The 17,420-nt window shown below is 39.0% G+C and overlaps 2 protein-coding genes across 8 annotated transcripts in view; both read right to left on the reverse strand.

The window, feature by feature from the left end:
• The window catches only part of loxl2b (lysyl oxidase-like 2b), a 30,528-nt gene extending 23,212 nt beyond the window's left edge, over positions 1 to 7,316 (reverse strand). Inside the window, exons 1-3 of the mRNA XM_078789212.1 lie at positions 7,090 to 7,316; positions 3,728 to 4,084; positions 3,292 to 3,467 (exon numbers count right to left, since the gene is read on the reverse strand). Of these exons, the coding sequence (XP_078645338.1) occupies positions 3,292 to 3,467; positions 3,728 to 4,073 (522 nt within the window). The 5' untranslated portion in view covers positions 4,074 to 4,084; positions 7,090 to 7,316. The remainder of the gene's footprint in view (positions 1 to 3,291; positions 3,468 to 3,727; positions 4,085 to 7,089) is intronic.
• A 2,445-nt stretch (positions 7,317 to 9,761) lies between these two features.
• On the reverse strand, positions 9,762 to 14,939 carry cyb561a3a (cytochrome b561 family, member A3a). 7 transcript variants are annotated; one of them, XM_058071672.2, is made up of 8 exons: positions 14,620 to 14,936; positions 14,275 to 14,391; positions 13,375 to 13,442; positions 13,025 to 13,222; positions 11,167 to 11,375; positions 10,205 to 10,359; positions 9,934 to 10,102; positions 9,762 to 9,855 (listed from the first exon to the last, which is right to left on the reverse strand). In XM_058071672.2, the coding sequence occupies exons 3-8, from the start codon at positions 13,439 to 13,441 to the stop codon at positions 9,829 to 9,831; spliced, it is 825 nt and encodes a 274-aa protein (XP_057927655.2). In that variant the 5' UTR covers position 13,442; positions 14,275 to 14,391; positions 14,620 to 14,936; the 3' UTR covers positions 9,762 to 9,828. The 7 variants fall into 7 exon arrangements, with proteins under 7 accessions (XP_057927655.2, XP_078645337.1, XP_057927660.2 ...); XM_078789211.1 differs by having other exon boundaries at positions 14,275 to 14,413; XM_058071677.2 differs by lacking the exon at positions 13,375 to 13,442 and having other exon boundaries at positions 14,620 to 14,939.
• Between the last annotated feature and the right edge of the window lie 2,481 nt (positions 14,940 to 17,420).

Here is a 17,420-nt window from a genome sequence, read left to right on the forward strand (position 1 = left end):
TAGCTCTGTCTTCTACGATCCGCCTGTCAATCTCACGTTCCAACTACTTGAAGTCCTCCACCTGAAGCAAGACCTCACTCCCAACCCAAAGGGAATCCCTTGTCCGACTGAGAACCATGGCCTCAGATTATGAGGTGCTGAGTCGAATCCTGCCCCAGTAAACACTGAAGGACCAGATCCCACAAATATCAGAGATGAGATTCTAAGCCCCCCCCAACCTTGATCCCCTCATCACCTTGGCTGCGCCTACAAATTTTGTCCATAAAAATGATGACCAGAATCGGTGACATTGATGGAAGCCAACGTTCATTGGGAACAGGCTTGACTGATTACTGGTCATGCGAACCAGGCTCCTTCTCCTGTTGTACAGGGTTGTACAAATGTAGTCGCTTACCACCACTCCTGGACTACCACCCACAGGACACAGCGAGGGACATGGTTGAATGTCTTTTCCAAGTCCAAAAAACTCCTGTGACCTGGTTGGACAAAAGTCCCATGTCCCCGTTAGTACTTTTACTAGGGCGTAGAGGTAGTCTATTTTTTTCCACATTGCACTCCCTGTAGCTGAAGTTCATACCTTCCAGTGTTAGCCTTCTCAAGCACTCTGGAAGAGACCTTCCCAGGTAGGCTGAGGAGTAGTGTTGTGACGTTCACGAACGAACCGGTTCTTTTGAACAGCTCACTAACATGAACGATGAGAACCGAGTTGCAGCTGGGAACCTGCACCTTGCGCAGAAATTCATTGTAGCCTGCTTTGTTTTTTTAATGTTTATACATGTTCAAGTCATGGTTTACTCACACACACATACACAGAATTCATACGATGGGTAATACAAAACGGTTATAATCGGTTATAATTATAATATAATTCCTTAAAAGGTTATAATCAGTATTTCAGAATAATTCACACTCATATTGGTGGGATATCTAAATTAATTCCTCCCAGTGATTATTTCCAAGATAAAACGAGTTAAGGCAAGGCTGGCTTCTTAAAACTTAATAAAAATGAGCCAAATGAGCCAGTTTTTTGAACGGCTCTTTGAAAGGAACGGCTCACCAAGATCCGCCCCCCCCTCAAAGAGCCAAAAATCCCATCTCTACTGAGGAGTGTGATCCTCCTGTACTTGGAACATGACATACATGAGTAAAACTAATTCTCTAAGTCAGCGGTCTCAAACACGCGGCCCGCGGACCAAATATGGCCTGCAGGACACTAGTTTGAGGCCCCTGGTCTAAGCTATTGGACTATCGCAACCACCATCATCCAGGATAATGATAAGTGTTAATTCAGGTGAAAGTTCCGACTTTCACTAAAAAACCTGAACGAGGACCTCCACCTTCAACATAGTAAATTACTCACAGTATACCTTTAGTATATAGTCAAAGTGCCATCAAAGCTCCAATAACACCATCTTTTTTTGCCAGTCAACACATGGTGGTCATTTCCTTATAAAATCAAACATTCTTCTTTTGTCCATTGCAGTGAGGTTCACAATGACAAAAATAAACCCTGGAATTTGTAGATGTTTAAAATCTAGAAAGTCTAGAAATAGAACGGAATGTACTATGCACATGAATGCAGTTCAGACCGCAAAGTTTTTTGATGGTAAAGAGACACTTCTCTTGCTGCAATACAAATATTCAGGAGAAACACGAGTGGACATCTCATTTTGATGGTGAAGCTCTTAGACAAGGTGACTGACCGCAGATGTCAAAGGTCATCAACACGTACATGCGAGACCTCCCCCTGAGCTCACACTCTGGGTATTTCCTTTGGGGTTGACTGGTCAGCTGAATGAGGTCACAAACACGTAAGATTGTGGTTCCTCAAGAGCATACTAATCATCCAGTGACACAAAACCTCTTGCAGCTGGTCCACTGGGTGTGTCACTAGGATACCGTTTCCAGATGATAAGGCCATGCTGTGGGGCACTGGAATTCATGTGTTTTATAATGGAAAACCTCTTGGGAAGCAATCATCTTGAGAGAATCAACCTCTGTACCTCTGTTAGAAGCATTTGGTCCCACAATGCAATGGACGAAACGTCCAGCTGCAGCAAATCCGGTAGTCACAAAGGAAGAAAAGTTCAAATGCTATAGTTGCCTTTAACCCGGGATTGGGTCCGGGCTCAGTTAGCTCAGCCCTGCAGTTTTCTCATAACATTGGAATGTGGCTTCATGAGGCCTGCGCAGCGAACAAAGAGATAACGCTCCGAGACTGGGGGGTAATTAGTTTCATGCCTATTGGCCAGCCCAGAAATCAACAGGGCCAGACAACTCTGGCAGTTACAAGTGCAACACCTAACAATTACCAGTTAAACGTCACTTTCTATGCGGGACGGAGTGTTATTAAATCAGACAGTCGAGGTGTGCTGTTGGCCGAACAGAGAGCAGAACGCTCTGAAGCCGAGACACAATGACCACAGCTTGGATTTTCCACTTTCACATCAGTTCACTTATTTATGAGTTATGACCTGCTCTGCTTGATTATAAAAAAAAGTCTAATATTTCCTTTGCTCGGCTGCACGGCAGTTGTATGGTTAGCGCGCAGACCTCACAGCTAGGAGACCAGGGTTTTCTCCGGGTACTCCGGTTTCCTCCCACATTCCAAAAACATGCTAGGTTAATTGGCCACTCCAAATTGTCCATAGGTATGAACGTGCCCTGTGATTGGCTGGCCACCAGCCCAGGGTGTACCCTGCCTCTCGCCTGAAGACAGCTGGGATAGGCTCCAGCACCCCTCGCGACCCTCGTGAGGATAAGCGGTAGAAAATGAATGAATGAGTAAAACAATTCTAAATGCATATAAATGATGAATAAAAGGAATAAATGATCATTTAAGGTTACTTTTACCTTCATTGAAGACATGATTGCTGACAAAGACACAGTGTGGCAATGAGATCAACAAGGACACCAACTTTATGGTTTGCCGTGAGTTATTTCAGTTAGTTCCCAACTTTATCAAAATGCTGGCACTTTCTTTATCTCCATTTTGTGTTATTTTGCAGCCGTGATAAAAACAAAGCAGAGAATTGAGTTGAGAAACATGACTCAATGTGTGGACTGGTTCTAGGCTCTTACAACATTGTACAACGTTGTAATACTTTTACTTTGACTTGTCAGTTTTTACTAAAATATCCAAAACTTTTTCAAAATTAAAACTTTACAAGTTTAGCTTAAATAGTTTGAATAGAGCAAAAAGGCAGTGTAAAGAGAAAAAGCTGAAATGCTGTTGCTAATAATGTAATACATATATAAGTAATATAGTTTTAAATAATAAGTATGCTGTACCTCCACATGGTTGGGCAGGGTGTTGACAAATTTAAATCCAGGGATCCTCTTGTCGCTGCACATCACGCCGACATCTTCACTGTGCTTGCAGTCGGAAACACCGATCCCATTGGAGGGACACAATGACAAAGTCTTTTCTTTGCCGGTGCAGTGGAGATTGTCGAACCAGATGGGTCCTGTTGGTAACAAAAGACGAGATTAAACAGTGCCATCATGGGGGGGGGGGGGGGGGGGCTGTAGTTGTCAAACCGACGGAAAAACAAATCAAGGTACAATAGACGCTTTCTTTTTGCAGGCGTTCCGTTCCATGTCTACCAGCGAATGGCAAAAGGCCGCGACGTTTGCAACACTGTTAATTAATTAATTATATTCAGCGACATGATCTAGGTTAAAGTCCGAAATATGCCTCCCACGCTTATTAAATGCATATAAATACCTTCTCCTTTTCCATATTTCGACGATGGTGACCATGATACGGCTTCCACGTATCCCAGCTCGCGACACACCACCTGCGCAGCGTGGATCGTAAAGTCGTCGTCACAGACAGTTCCCCACTGGCCGTTGTAGAAGACCTCCACGCGACCCTCGTTGTGCTTCCTCTTTTCTCCAGCCAGTCGGAGCTGAATTCTGGGAGTGTCAGGTGCCAGCTGTGGAGCGGAGTAGTGCTCCTCCTCATGTGGTTCTGGGTAGCCCGGTGGGTAGCCGAGGTGCTCGTACTGGGCAAGAACTATCTTTAGTAGCACGAGTAGACTGCAGCAGGACAGGTAGTGAGTGGCCAGCATTTTGGTCAGACCTGAAAATGAAGAGAACTGCATTCATTTGATGTTTGCAGAGCACAGTATTTCCCTTAATTCATAATCGATTGAGTGAAATTAGTATTTGATGCCCAACTAACCGATTATGACCACCATGCAGCACATACATTTCGCACCTTGGTGAGAAACAGATACCAGGTACCAGGTACCATGGTAGCCCCAAGATTGAACACTGAGGAGAACTTGTAGATGACGCTAAGCTACATCACTGAGGATGGGTTGCAGACTCAAATCATAAAGCCCAGACATGATCAGAAAGAAGCATATTGAGATCGCAGAGGGGCCTCACCAGTCTCCAGACCTTCATCCCATAGAAAATGTGTGGTGGGAGCTCAAACCTGGAGTTGTGAAGCCTGAAAACCTTGAGGCTATGGACAGTATCTATAGAAAGAAATAACCAAAATCCTTACAGAGATGTCTGAAGGCCTGGTCATCCACTGTAATAAAGGTCTGATAGCTTCTCAAAGAAGGCTTTTAGAGGAGGCCATAGACCAGGGGTCTCAAACTCAATTTACCTGGGGGCCACTGGAGCTAGGGTCTGGGCAAGGCTGGGTCGCATCAGGTTTTCAAAAAAAAAACCGCATTTATTAAAAACAGAAAAATATACAAACTTTTTCAGTGCTTTGGTTCCGATTTTCTACAATAAAAATTCTGATAAAACATTCCACTGTTCTCAAATATCTTAATTTTTATTTTTCTGCACAAAATAAGATGAAAAATAAATAAATCAAGAATAAAAAAAATCAATCAATTAGTAACAAATAAATATAATAATAATAATAAAACGGCAAATAATAAAAACTTAAGAAAGCACATATAGTTGGTGGGTAGACAAATGATTTTTTTCAGATTAAAATGAACAAAGCATTATTAGAGCCCTGTAGACATGACAAAACACGACTATAGTCACATTTATACTCTTTTTATTTACAACATATTGCGCAACTGCAGGGTCTTGAGACACATGCTAACTCGCAAACTAGAGAGCTAGCGACCTAAACGGTAGCCTCCAAGTTATTTCCTTTCAACTTAAATGGCCCAAAACTTACCACTTCCACACGGATAGGGAGGATAACTATTAACAGTTATTTAACCTTTAACATGAACATGAATCAAACGTAATAATTTTTTCTGGGTACATGATACCATACAGCATCCATATCAAACTTGCATTAAACTTTCATATCAAGGCGGGGGCCTCAAACTAGTCTCCTGCGGGCCACATTTGGCCCGCGGGCCGCATGTTTAAGACATGCAAATACAGTCCATTCAAAAGTCACCTGGTCCTAAGGTTGTTACCTTCAGAGACCATTGTAGTCATAAGGGTATTAGTCTGACTCTTTAGAATTTGAAAGCAGCAAAAAAATACAAGATGTTATCCTTAATTTGCGAACTTTTTAGTCACTTTCAACCCTTTTAGGAACCAAGCAAAGAGCTGGGTAAGATTAGTGATGTTCCAGAAGAAGAGAATATTGCACCATGTAATTTGAACGTACACAAAATGAGAACATTGCACCATGTAATTTGAATGTATACAAAAATATAAAAGGTTGACCCAAGTTTGCACTCTCTTTCTCTTCACACTGGTGAAAAAAAAAAGCAATCTCAAACTGGGAGTGTTGCTGCACTGACAGCCCTGCTGCTCGATGTGAACTGCAAAGAGATAGGGATAATACGTGCAAACACCGATAATGAGGCTTTATCACTTCCTACCAAAGTGAAAATGGGAGAGTCGTAACTGAGTTTTATTACTGTTTAGCACAGCGGTGTTTCCTATTTTTTTTTTTTTTAAAACATCGTCTTGAAATAGAAATTCGGAAACAACACAATACTCACAAAAACAACAATGCTCTACGTGAGATTTGGAGGTATTTTGCGTGGACAATGGATATACTACACAGCAATGGTGTCCAAAGTGGGTTTTTTTTATACAACTAAATAAGGAAATTTATTTATTGGCTCATTTTTGGCCCTTTGTATTGAGTTGTGGACTCATATAGAGCATTTATACACAATAACCAACACAGAAAGCGTCCGAGTTCCTCCAGAATCTGCACCTATTCCGCTGTATTTCTTTGAATTTTGTGGTTTACGCGAAAACTGCCTGTTTTAATGTATTCCACCCACGGCCCGCTTCCAGACAGAAGGCTATACAGTCCGAAGTTTCTCAAGAAAAGTGGTTACTTCAATGGTACGTAGCTTTAGCATTTTAGCATTAGGTTTTCTACGGCATCAGTGACGTGTAATGTGTTTTGCAGTGTGTAAAAAAACTAATTGTTTTGGGAAATGGCTATTAGCAATCCCATTTCCTGTATGCTATAATGCTACGCTATAATGCTACAAAGACAAGCGCTTTTGCTCTATGACTTACACAAAATAAACACACTAGGACACTGATAAACTGTTACTTACTGCTTGTCCTTCTGAGTCTACATACATAAAGTTCAAATAGCACTCGTGATTAAACTTTTTTTATTTAGCTAGCAGTAGCAGGGGTGAGTGAATGAGGTAACAGAGACAAATACCAGTTTGGCCTGATTCAGAAAAAAAAAATTCAAACGAGTCGTTCATAATGCACAGCTCTACCATCACCACAAATAGATTGCAGTCCTGCAATTGCCTGTTTTGATACAGTTCTTGGTGAAACCTTTATTATATCTCTTCATCAAGTCTCCTGAATTTATAGATACATTAGTTTGTTCAACAATGCATCAAAAGATAATATGGCAGATCCTGTCAAGTTCCAAGCTAATAAGGATGCTCAACAACGTAACATTACAATATTTATATAAGTAAATCCATACGTTAGCAAGTTAGCAACAATAAACGACAATGTTCAGATGTTCCGCAACTGTAATTTGAAGAGAAAGTAGCGTCACTAAAACACCCAAAAAACTCACTTTGTTGTTCAAAAGCAAAAACATACTATTTAAGAACATGTACTATACGGAATACAACAATATATTCATGTCTTGAAACTTACTTTAGTTGTCGCTGGACACGTCGATGAGGCTGCGGTTGGAGGGAAGCCCGGTGTGAACAAAGCAGTCAGCAGCTTCTTCTCCTTGGTTCAAAACACGTTTCCTCCCTTGGTTTTGGACCAGTCCCTCACCGCCCACCTTTACGATGACCTCACTGGATGCCGCGACGTGGTAACACGCACGGAGATGATCTTACAAGAAGCCAGCTGTTCCATGAAAGCATCCATGGTGCTTTCAAGTGCTGTCAGGAAAGTTCTAACAAGCTACAATGTTGAACTAATGTTTAAATATTAAACTCTTAGCCGGCTGTATTCTATCAAATAGTACAATAACTATATGAAAAACATGTTCGTATATGAACGTGGTCGTTGACTGAAGTACACAAAATTGCAATAGTTGCTGTTGCGAATAATGTGCGTGTCTATATGAATTAGTACGGTAATGTCGCATTCAAAGACTTGTTCAATCGGAACAGAAAAGAACTAACTAAACTTTCTGCTCCGTTATTGTACAAAATTACTGGTATGAGTTCATAATTATTATTATTTTTCACTTAATTTACTAAAAATAAAAGTGTCTCGATTTAATAATTGCCGGAGTCTTCTTGTAACAAAACATGTACGAAAGACTTGAACACATCCCAGCCAATAAAAACTCAAACCAAGCCTGTATGCATCACTGCAATACATTTTGGATAATTGCAGACCTTAAAACTAAATATGGACAAAAATAACATCAAAATATTAACAAAATATCTCCTTTAATAAGGAAAAAATAATGTAATTTTGTGAGGAAAAATATTTTTTTAGGACAAAAATACATTTTTAAAGTCATAATGCCTTATGAGACACCAACAAATCTAATTAAGTTGTCATTTTATGAAAATTAGGTTGCACAAAATCTGTATGTAACAAGAATAAACTCAAGATATGGGAATAAAGTCATAATTATGAGAAGAAAAACAGCTGTAATTTTACCAGAATAAAGTTAAATTCTAATTCAAAGGTTGCAATTTTTTTGCAAATAAGGCTGTAATATGAGGAAAAATAACAGCATTTTAGGAGTATAGAGTTGAAATATGAAGAGACAAAATGTTTTTTAAATGTCTTGATATTATGAAAAACTAAATGAAAAAATTTTGGGAAAAATTATGCCGGATCAAAAGTTATAATATGATAAAAAAAAAAGTCTAAATATGAGAATAAAGTCAAACTTTCTTGAAGTATGTCTGTCAGTATGAGGCCCTTCATGAAAAATGTTTGGACACCCCCGGTTTAATAAAACTCCTGTTATTGTTCTTCTGTACAACTAAACTTTCTTTAATGACTAATATAACCTTTGACCCCAACTACCTCAGGCAGTGGCTGTGTTTGAACTAATCACCACCTGACACTGCTGCCACCTTGTGTAAGGCAGGACACTTTACAAGTGTAATTCTGGGCGCACAGGAAATCCAGTGAAAGCCAAATGATGTTCCTGCAAAGGATGCTTGGAAAAGTCGGAATTTCTGACACACAAACAAAATAAATTGTGGTCAAATATAAGCGGTTGTTCCCTAAAAACGGAAGAGCGCTTTTGTCATATTGAGGATCTTTGAATAGGATCTTTGACCAGTGTTTTTTTTACTGTCGGCCCTTAAAAACAACCAAGCTCTTGTCATAAAGAGGATCTTTGACTAGAATTTTTCCAGTAGGTTCCTAAAAACAGAACACTTAGTCATATAGAGGATCTTTGAATAGTATTTTTGCAGTCGGTAGCAGAACGCTCTTACAAAGGATCTTTGACTAGCCTTGTTGCAGTATGTTCTTTAAAGACAGCAGAGTATTCTTGTCACATTGAGGAACTTTGACCAGTGTTTTTTTTTTTACTGTCGGCCCTTAAAAACAACCAAGCTCCTGTCATAAAGTGGATCTTTAGTATTAACATAGTGCAAGGATCTTTGACTAGCATTTTTCCAGTAGGTTCTTAAAAACAGAACACTTAGTCATATACTAGAGGATCTTTGAATAGCATTTTTGCAGTTGGTAGCAGAACGCTCTCACAAAGGATCTTTGACTAGCCTTGTTGCAGTATGTTCTTTAAAAACAGCAGAGTATTCTTGTCACAATGAGGATCTTTGACCAGTGTTTTTTACTGTGGGCCCTTAAAAACAACCAAGCTCCTGTCATAAAGAGGATCTTTAGTATTAACATAGTGCAAGGATCTTTGACTAGCATTTTTCCAGCAGGTTCTTAAAAACAGAACACTTAGTCATATAGAGGATCTTTGAATAGCATTTTTGCAGTCGGTAACACTTAGTCACATAGAGGATCTTTGAATAGCATTTTTGCAGTCGGTAGCAGAACGCTCTTACAAAGGATCTTTGACTAGCCTTGTTGCAGTATGTTTTTTAAAAACAGCAGAGTATTCTTGTCACATTGAGGAACTTTGACCAATTTTTTTTTTACTGTCGGCCCTTAAAAACAACCAAGCTCTTGTCATAAAGAGGATCTTTAGTATTAACATAGTGCAAGGATCTTTGACTAGCATTTTTCCAGTAGGTTCTTAAAAACAGAACACTTAGTCATATAGAGGATCTTTGACCAGCTTTTCTGCAGTCGGTTCTTAAAAACAAAAGCACGTCTTTCATACGGAGGATCTCTGACTATAGCATTAACACCATTCTTGACGACGTTGAGGGAGTTTCTGGAACACTGGGTTTGGATTGCCAAACTGTCCAATATGGTGGGTTGTTATGTCACTCATTGATTTTCTTCTTGAAGCACTTCCTGTGGACATGCAGCATAAGGGTATTGGAAATGATACTAATACCACGTATAGTATTTGAATGTCCAACCATTTCTTACCGCGTAAGCCACATCTGCAGGCTGATTTTCCGGTCTCTGCCATTCTTGATTAGACAAAATCTTGAGGACAACCATGCCAAAGGCTACAATCAAAACTCCTAATGAATTTCCCAACAGGGCCTCAGATGGGAGATTAGAATATGGCTGAGACCCATTAGTATTTCCTTTCCTATTGAAAATGTGGGAATTTATAACCATTACAATCATCATCATCATCATTATTATCTGTTGAAAAAATCTGAGGGGCAATAAAGAAAAAAACAGTACTCACAGGACAAAGAAGAGTTTCTCGTTGATGCCGGAGATACAGGCGGCGATGCCCAGTGATACGAAACTGCCTCCCACCCACACATGTTGGGGTTTCAGGAGTCTACGTAATGAACCAGGAGAACAGGGCAGGAGGAAGCCGGTTATCCCTGTAGCCCACTGGATGGACACAAAATAATATAAGACACATAATACGATGAACAATTATTGACTAAAAGAAAAGGGGAAATGTGCATATTGTTGTTGATAATAAAATAAAAATAAAAATAAAAATAAAAATAAAAATAAAAATAAAAATAAAAATAAAAATAAAAATAAAAATAAAAATAAAAATAAAAATAAAAATAAAAATAAAAATAAAAATAAAAAACAATAACATAATTTAAAAAAACAAAAATAAAATAATAAAAATTAAATAAAAATAATAAAAATAAAATAATAATATTGTCACTTTTATCAATTTATACATAGCACAGTCATTGTCAGAGCGTTGCAGGCCAGAGAAGTGAGACATCTCATCTGTGATAAGCTGCGTTAAAGTGCACAACAAGCATTCAAGTACTGTATGTCTTACTAAAATCACTATTGTAAATATAATATAGACATTTGTATATATTCAAATACATTATCTGGAGTCAATGAGTAGGCTCATAATAATAAATGCACTTATTATTGAAGGGCAGCGATCACATTTTTTTTTTTTAAACATCTTCTAAAACATCTTCAGCCTCTGAATCTGCGGTACTTTGCTAACTAACGCAGTAACCGCCAATAAGTCTTTACTTTTCACGGCTGCAAATGTTGCAGATGTCTACAACAGATTACTTCCATTGACATTATTTCTTATGAGAAAAATAGATTTGGTTGGAGTACGAGTCAGTTTGAGTCGGCTCTTCTGGAACACCTTCATGACACCAACTGAGTTCCCACTGCATTGAGCCATTTCCACTACGCATAAAGTTGTACCTGCATGGCAAAGAGAACGACTGTGATGATTCCAATCCAGCTGTGCAGGGAGTAGAGGTTGGGGATGTTTGAAGCATTGTGATTGCCAAAGACAGCACAAAGTCCGATAACTGAAAGTAGCATGGCAAGGAGCATCACTGCAGCATGGAGCAGTTTCCAAGGACGTTTATCACGGCCCCAAGTCAGGGGGACGCGATACAACACGGCTCCTGCAAGTAAGACCGCTATTTTCAATCAACAGTCATCGTAGCCTGCCAGGGTTAGAAGAAATACACAGAATGGTGAATATCATGGATAGTACATGATGATGACATGATTGCCTTTACAGTTTCCTGGGTTGAATTGGCTCTAGAGCACTTATAGACATGCAATTGGCATCACAAGTATATACAGTATGTCATACAATTATTATTATACAATGTCAACAATTGTATTATGGGGCCTTGGCTTGCTGTTTCAGCATGGCTCAATTTAATGAGTTCATTAAATGACATTTCTTTTAATATTATTACAGTTCTTATAAGCCACAGTTCAGGTAATTTCTTGTACAGTGAGGAAAGAAATGTAAAATATAAAACCGTTTTTTTTTTCGAGTGAAACTACACTATGCCGACAGGTAAGTCTCCAATGAATACAGTTCTCATACAAAAGAATTAGGTGTCCTAAAACAGCTTTTTTACTTCCTATCTGATACCTATATTAAAGCCTTGAATACTGACCATACAGATTATACGCATCAAACATACTTTAATTACTTATTATGATTGTGAAATATTAGAAAAACACAGAACAATAATCAGCAATTTGTTAACGAGCAAAGCTATCAGGTCGCAAGAAGAGAATAAAATAAAATGAAATAAAGTTTGTCAAACACATGCTGGCCTTTAAAAAGTACCTTTTGTAAAGATTTAGAGGTTAACAACAACCTGTATACCAGGGGTCTCAAAATCAATTTACTTGGGGGCCACTGGAGCTACAGTCTGGGTGAGACTGGGCCGCATCAGGTTTTCCACAAAAAAACAAAACAAAAAAAACCGCATTTATTAAAAACAAAAAAATGTAAAAAACTTCGCTTTGGTTCCAATTTTCTACAAGAAAAGCTCTGATAAAACATTCCACTGTTCTCAAATAGCTTAATTTTTATTTTTCTATACAAAATAAGATGAAAAATAAATAAACAAATCAAGAATCAATCAGTAATAAACAAATATAATAATAATAATAAAACGGCAAATAATAAAAACTTAAGAAAGCACATATAGTTGGTAGGTAGACAAATTATTTTTTTCAGATTAAAATGAACAAAGCATTATTAGAGCCCTGTAGACATGACAAAACATGACTATAGTCACATTTATACTCTTTTTATTTACAACATATTGCGCAACTGCAGGGTCTTGAGACACATGCTAACTCGCAAACTAGAGAGCTAGCGACCTAAACGGTAGCCTTCAAGTTATTTCCTTTCAACTTAAATAGCCAAAAACTTACCACTTCCACACGGATAGGGAGGATAACTATTAACAGTTATTTAACCTTTAACATGAACATTAATCAAACGTAATAATTTTTTCTGGGTACATGATACCATACAGCATCCATATCAAACTTGCGCGGGCCGCACTAACGTTAAACTTTCATATCAAGGCGGGGGCCTCAAACTAGTGTCCTGCGGGCCACATTTGGCCCGCGGGCCGCGTGTTTGAGACCCCTGCTGTATACATTACTATGTAATTATGTGATGATGCATCCACAAAAAGATATGCCTTTTGACGCCGGTGATGTGTGAACAGAATCATCACATGTCAAAGCAAAGAAGTGAGAAGTGGAAGTGAAAGCAGCTATGATCAAAACTCACCATTTCCATACAGCACCAGCATGCCAGTGACCATCAGGACCGGGTGCCAGTTGAACTGGCGTGCAGAGCCATCCCAGGCGAAACCGCCACGCCACTGGCTGTTCCAACAGAACACACACACCACACAGGCCAGACCCAGGCCCATGCACAATAGGTGACACGTGTAGAAGTAGGCCGTGGACCTCATCCTGAAGAGACCTGCACACAGAGACGAACCAGGAATAATGCAAGTTGTTAGTATTACTGCATGTACTTTTTTTTAGATCTCGCAAGATTAAAACGTGAGTGAGTGAGTGAGTGAGTGAGTGAGTGAGTGAGTGAGTGAGTTTCCTTGGCTTGCATTCACCCACGCAAATTACTGTCCGGTTTGTTTATGCAGCCATCTTCGATCACACGCACAAGATGAAATCTTGCCATCCTTACACATCATTGTGCAGTGCATTGTGGGCACCAAGCACCATTTTAGGACGTTAAGATTTGCAGAGATACAGGGTGTGACAAAAACATGGACCACACAAAAGAGAAAGGCGGTGGACCGTACAGAAAAAAAAGAGAAGACTGTCGTCATTTCATTATTGTGAACAATAAACAGATGCGACAGGATATCCTGTGTTTTCAGTTAAATTGGCGCTTCCACTCCAATTTGTTTGTTTCACTCCCATTTCTTCTTTTTCTATTTTAAAACTCTACTCACAACTTTTAAAACCCCTTTAACAATTTGAATACTTTATGTATCAAATCTTACAATTCAACTGTTCTTACTAAATGTCTTGAATGAATGATACGTGTATAATTATACATATAAAAACAAGTGACAAATATAGTGTTGCTGTGACATACACCCTATGTCACATTCGACTATTTGTCTTAAAATTTCCATAGAAAACCTGCAACATATAGCAAAATAAATAAGCCATTCATGGCTACATGTACATTGAACATAAAATCTCAAATCTCAAGCCAATGAGACATATATATTACGTTGTATAAATTTTCCTTTGGGCAGAAATGGGCGTGGGTTCAAACTTTATTATCTCTTCTAATAATATAAGGTATCCCAAATGAATTATTGTAAAACAACAACAATTTAAAAAGCCTATTACGTCATCACCCAAACTGTGCTATTTGACGAAGATGTAACTTTGAACGAGTCTTACCTTGTCCACTTTGAACCGAGAGCAAACTACACTACAACTGTCCACGACTCAACTTATACAGTATATGAATCATTGCCAGCACTCATGACTTACCTTGCTAATGCGTTGGTTTACACCCATGGGTAATACGTTTACGTGATGTGTAGCATTCGAGTAGCGGAGTGGGAGACAATCAGAAAAGGACGGATCGTTTGTGGATGAAGCGCCAACCTGCTGAATCGATGGCAGTGACCTGAACACGGAAGTGCAAGTTGACATTTGCTAGCGTCCCACAATGACACAACTTAGTTAGACTGTTTCACATATGCCGAATTAAACTATTTTATAATTCCCGTGACGTAGTGTTGCCGCCGTCGAGTTTATATAAAATACAAATATGTACATTGTTATAAACGCTAATATTAATACAGATAATACGCCGTTGGGGACAAACGCTACCTTTTCTGCGTTAAACCATCGTAACCATTTCCGTATTTGTAAAGCAAAGACTTGTGGGATATGTATTTTTCCTTATCAGCAACGTCACTACCTGGTGGTCAGGAGATATAGGACGTGTTATGGCGGAGTTAGGTGACAAAAATATAAATAGTCACAAAACTCCCTCAAAGGTGACTTTAAAAAGTCTGTACCGTCAGCGAAATTAACAAGTCTGTTAATTAAGGTACTGGTGTCCACACAAACAGCACAGAAAGTATCGATTCCGAAGATAGTAGTAGTAGCAGTATCGGAAGGATACTCGCATGGTGACATTTCATTTCTTCCATGTTGATTTTTTACAAATATCCGTGTTTTTTATGTGTTGTTCATACGTCACTTCCTGTTCGTTCCATTTTTCACCCCCAACCCCGGAACACATCTTATCATAGCAACATATACACGACATATAACGTTCCTTCGGGTCATATATATATCGTTACATTGTGTTCGAACAGTTACACTACAACTCTGTAACTCTTCTTCTCTGTTGGACTAGCTCTTATTTCTGAGCTAAGCGCCTGTAGCCCCCTGTATAAACAATATACATCACATTTCAAGGACATTTGTACACATGGAATACAAAATAGGGTCCAGTAGGTATGCTACATATTAGCAAACTAAACAAGTATTGCATTCATAAGGAAATTAATGGCAGTCTAATGTTTTGTATAGGTACTTTTGAAAGAAATATCTAATTAGTTAGTCCGTTATATTGTACAGAACAGAAGTTAGTATTTAAAGGAAAAGTGACTTTAAAGAAAAACTGAAGTTCGTTCAAACTTCTGTGACGCCATCTTGAGGCAGTTTGTGTAACTTCTCCACACATTACTTGTGGAAAATCACCTGTTTGCCAAACTGTTTTCATTTATTTGGAATTATTACCACTCCAAGACATCATCCTAAAATGTAATGAAATTGACATACTTCTGAAATGTAATTAAATCAAAACACTCAAACTCAAGCCAGTTGTGTCCACACTTGAAATCCAAATTTCATCAATGATAGTGTAAATTTCCATTTTCTTCCACTTTTCCAGGTCTGGGTCACGGGAGCAGCAGTTTCAGTCGGAAGGTCCAGACTTCCTGGTCCTCAACACCTCTTCCTGTTTTACCAGGAGGCCAGCTGTGAGTCACAATCCCTCCAATGTGTCTAAGGTCTCCCCCAGAGCCTCCTGCTGACTGGGCATGCCTGGAATACATCACCAAGGACTGGTCCCAAAGGCATCCGGGCTTGATGCCCAGGCCACCTCAACTGGCTCCTTTCACTGTGAAGAAGCAGCGGCTCTTCTCTGAGGTTTCTACCGGATGACCGAGCTCCTCAACATACCTCTCAGGGTGAGTTCAAACACATTTTAGCCGCTGGTTGTCCTCGATCCTTTGGACAATTTGGAGTGGCCAATTAACCTAGCATGTTTTTGGAATGTGGGAGGAAACCGGAGTACCCGGAGAAAACCCACACATGCACGGGGAGAACATGCAAACTCCACACAATGATGGCCGAGGGTGGAATTGAACTTGGGTCTCCTAGCTGTGAGGTCTGCTTGCTAACCACACAACCACTGTGCAGCCATTTATATATGTGTTTGATTGCAAAAATGTTTGTGCACCAACTATTGATTTCAAAGTGTCCTTCAACATTCTTTGCTTTATTCACAGGAAACAGTCACAACACCTCCTCTTAGCCGAGGTGTGAATTTTTTTTTATTCTCTTGTAATTCTCCACCTTCTGTATCTCTTCTCCCTGTAACCTCACTCTTCCACTTGGGTCCCTCTCATTCACACACATATACTCCGTCTAGCTGCGGCTGATCTTCATTCCCCTCCTTTCCAGGCCAAACCTCCACTCTTCTAGCATCTCCTCCACATGTTCCCTACTCTCACTCCAAATCACAACGTCATCTGCAAACATAGTCCTTGGAGATTCTTGTCTAACCTTCATCTGTCAGCCTGTCCGTCACCATAGCAAAAAAAAAAAGTACAATGGAAAAAAACAATTTCATAAGCGGATGACATTCCATTAGAGTTTTGTGAATGTGTTAGCCCTGCGAGAAATACCTCAGGACCGGTTTAGCAACTTGAACATTTCAAATCACTTGGCGGCTATGCAGCCAAGTGGTAAGCATGTCTGCCTCACAGTCAGTAGACAGAGAGTTTGAATCTCCGTCGGAACATCTCTGTTGGAGTTTGCATGTTTGCATTAAATAAGTGTTAAACACATTTTAAAGTACAAAATCTGTAGGTACTCAGCACTAATGAATGGTGATGCACACTGATGGAGTTATAAAGTTATAAAGAAGTTTCGCTCTGTATCTCACAGTAACTATGGTAACGGTAATGGTTTTATTTCATTTGAACATGCATCAGATTACAATTGAATGCATCCCATAATCAGTTCCCAGTTCCACATGTCCAAAAGGAGTAGGAAGAAGCAAAGCTTATTAAATCCTACCCCTCCATCTGGTACTTTTACAATCAGTAACTGTTACATTTGTTCACTTCCTGCTTTAATTTTAATTTTAATTTTAATTTTAATTTTAATTTTAATTTTAATTTTAATTTTAATTTTAATTTTAATTTTAATTTTAATTTTAATTTTAATTTTAATTTTAATTTTAATTTTAGGTGATATGAGCATCCAATGCCATAATGGGTACCATAGTAAGTGTCAATATAGTGATATATATAGCACATCATGACTGGTTCAAGACTCTTCATCCTTGTATTTAGCAATAACTATGGTGCCTTCAAGGACCGTTACGCTAA

This window comes from Doryrhamphus excisus, linkage group LG3 (assembly GCF_037039965.1).
Source record: "Doryrhamphus excisus strain RoL-2023G ecotype Guam linkage group LG3, RoL_Dexc_Guam_v1.1, whole genome shotgun sequence".
In the NCBI taxonomy this organism is placed as follows: Eukaryota; Metazoa; Chordata; class Actinopteri; order Syngnathiformes; family Syngnathidae; genus Doryrhamphus; species Doryrhamphus excisus.

Coding starts and splice junctions, on each gene's coding strand:
- cyb561a3a (XM_058071672.2), bottom strand. CDS start 13,441: ATGGCAAGATTTCATCTTGTGCGTGTGATCGAAGATGGCTGCATAAAC. Junction 10,360..11,166: donor TCGTTCTCTTTGCCATGCAG/GTACAACTTTAT, acceptor GTGTCCATCCAG/TGGGCTACAGGGATAACCGG. Junction 9,856..9,933: donor CTGCAGATGTGGCTTACGCG/GTAAGAAATGGT, acceptor GCATGTCCACAG/GAAGTGCTTCAAGAAGAAAA.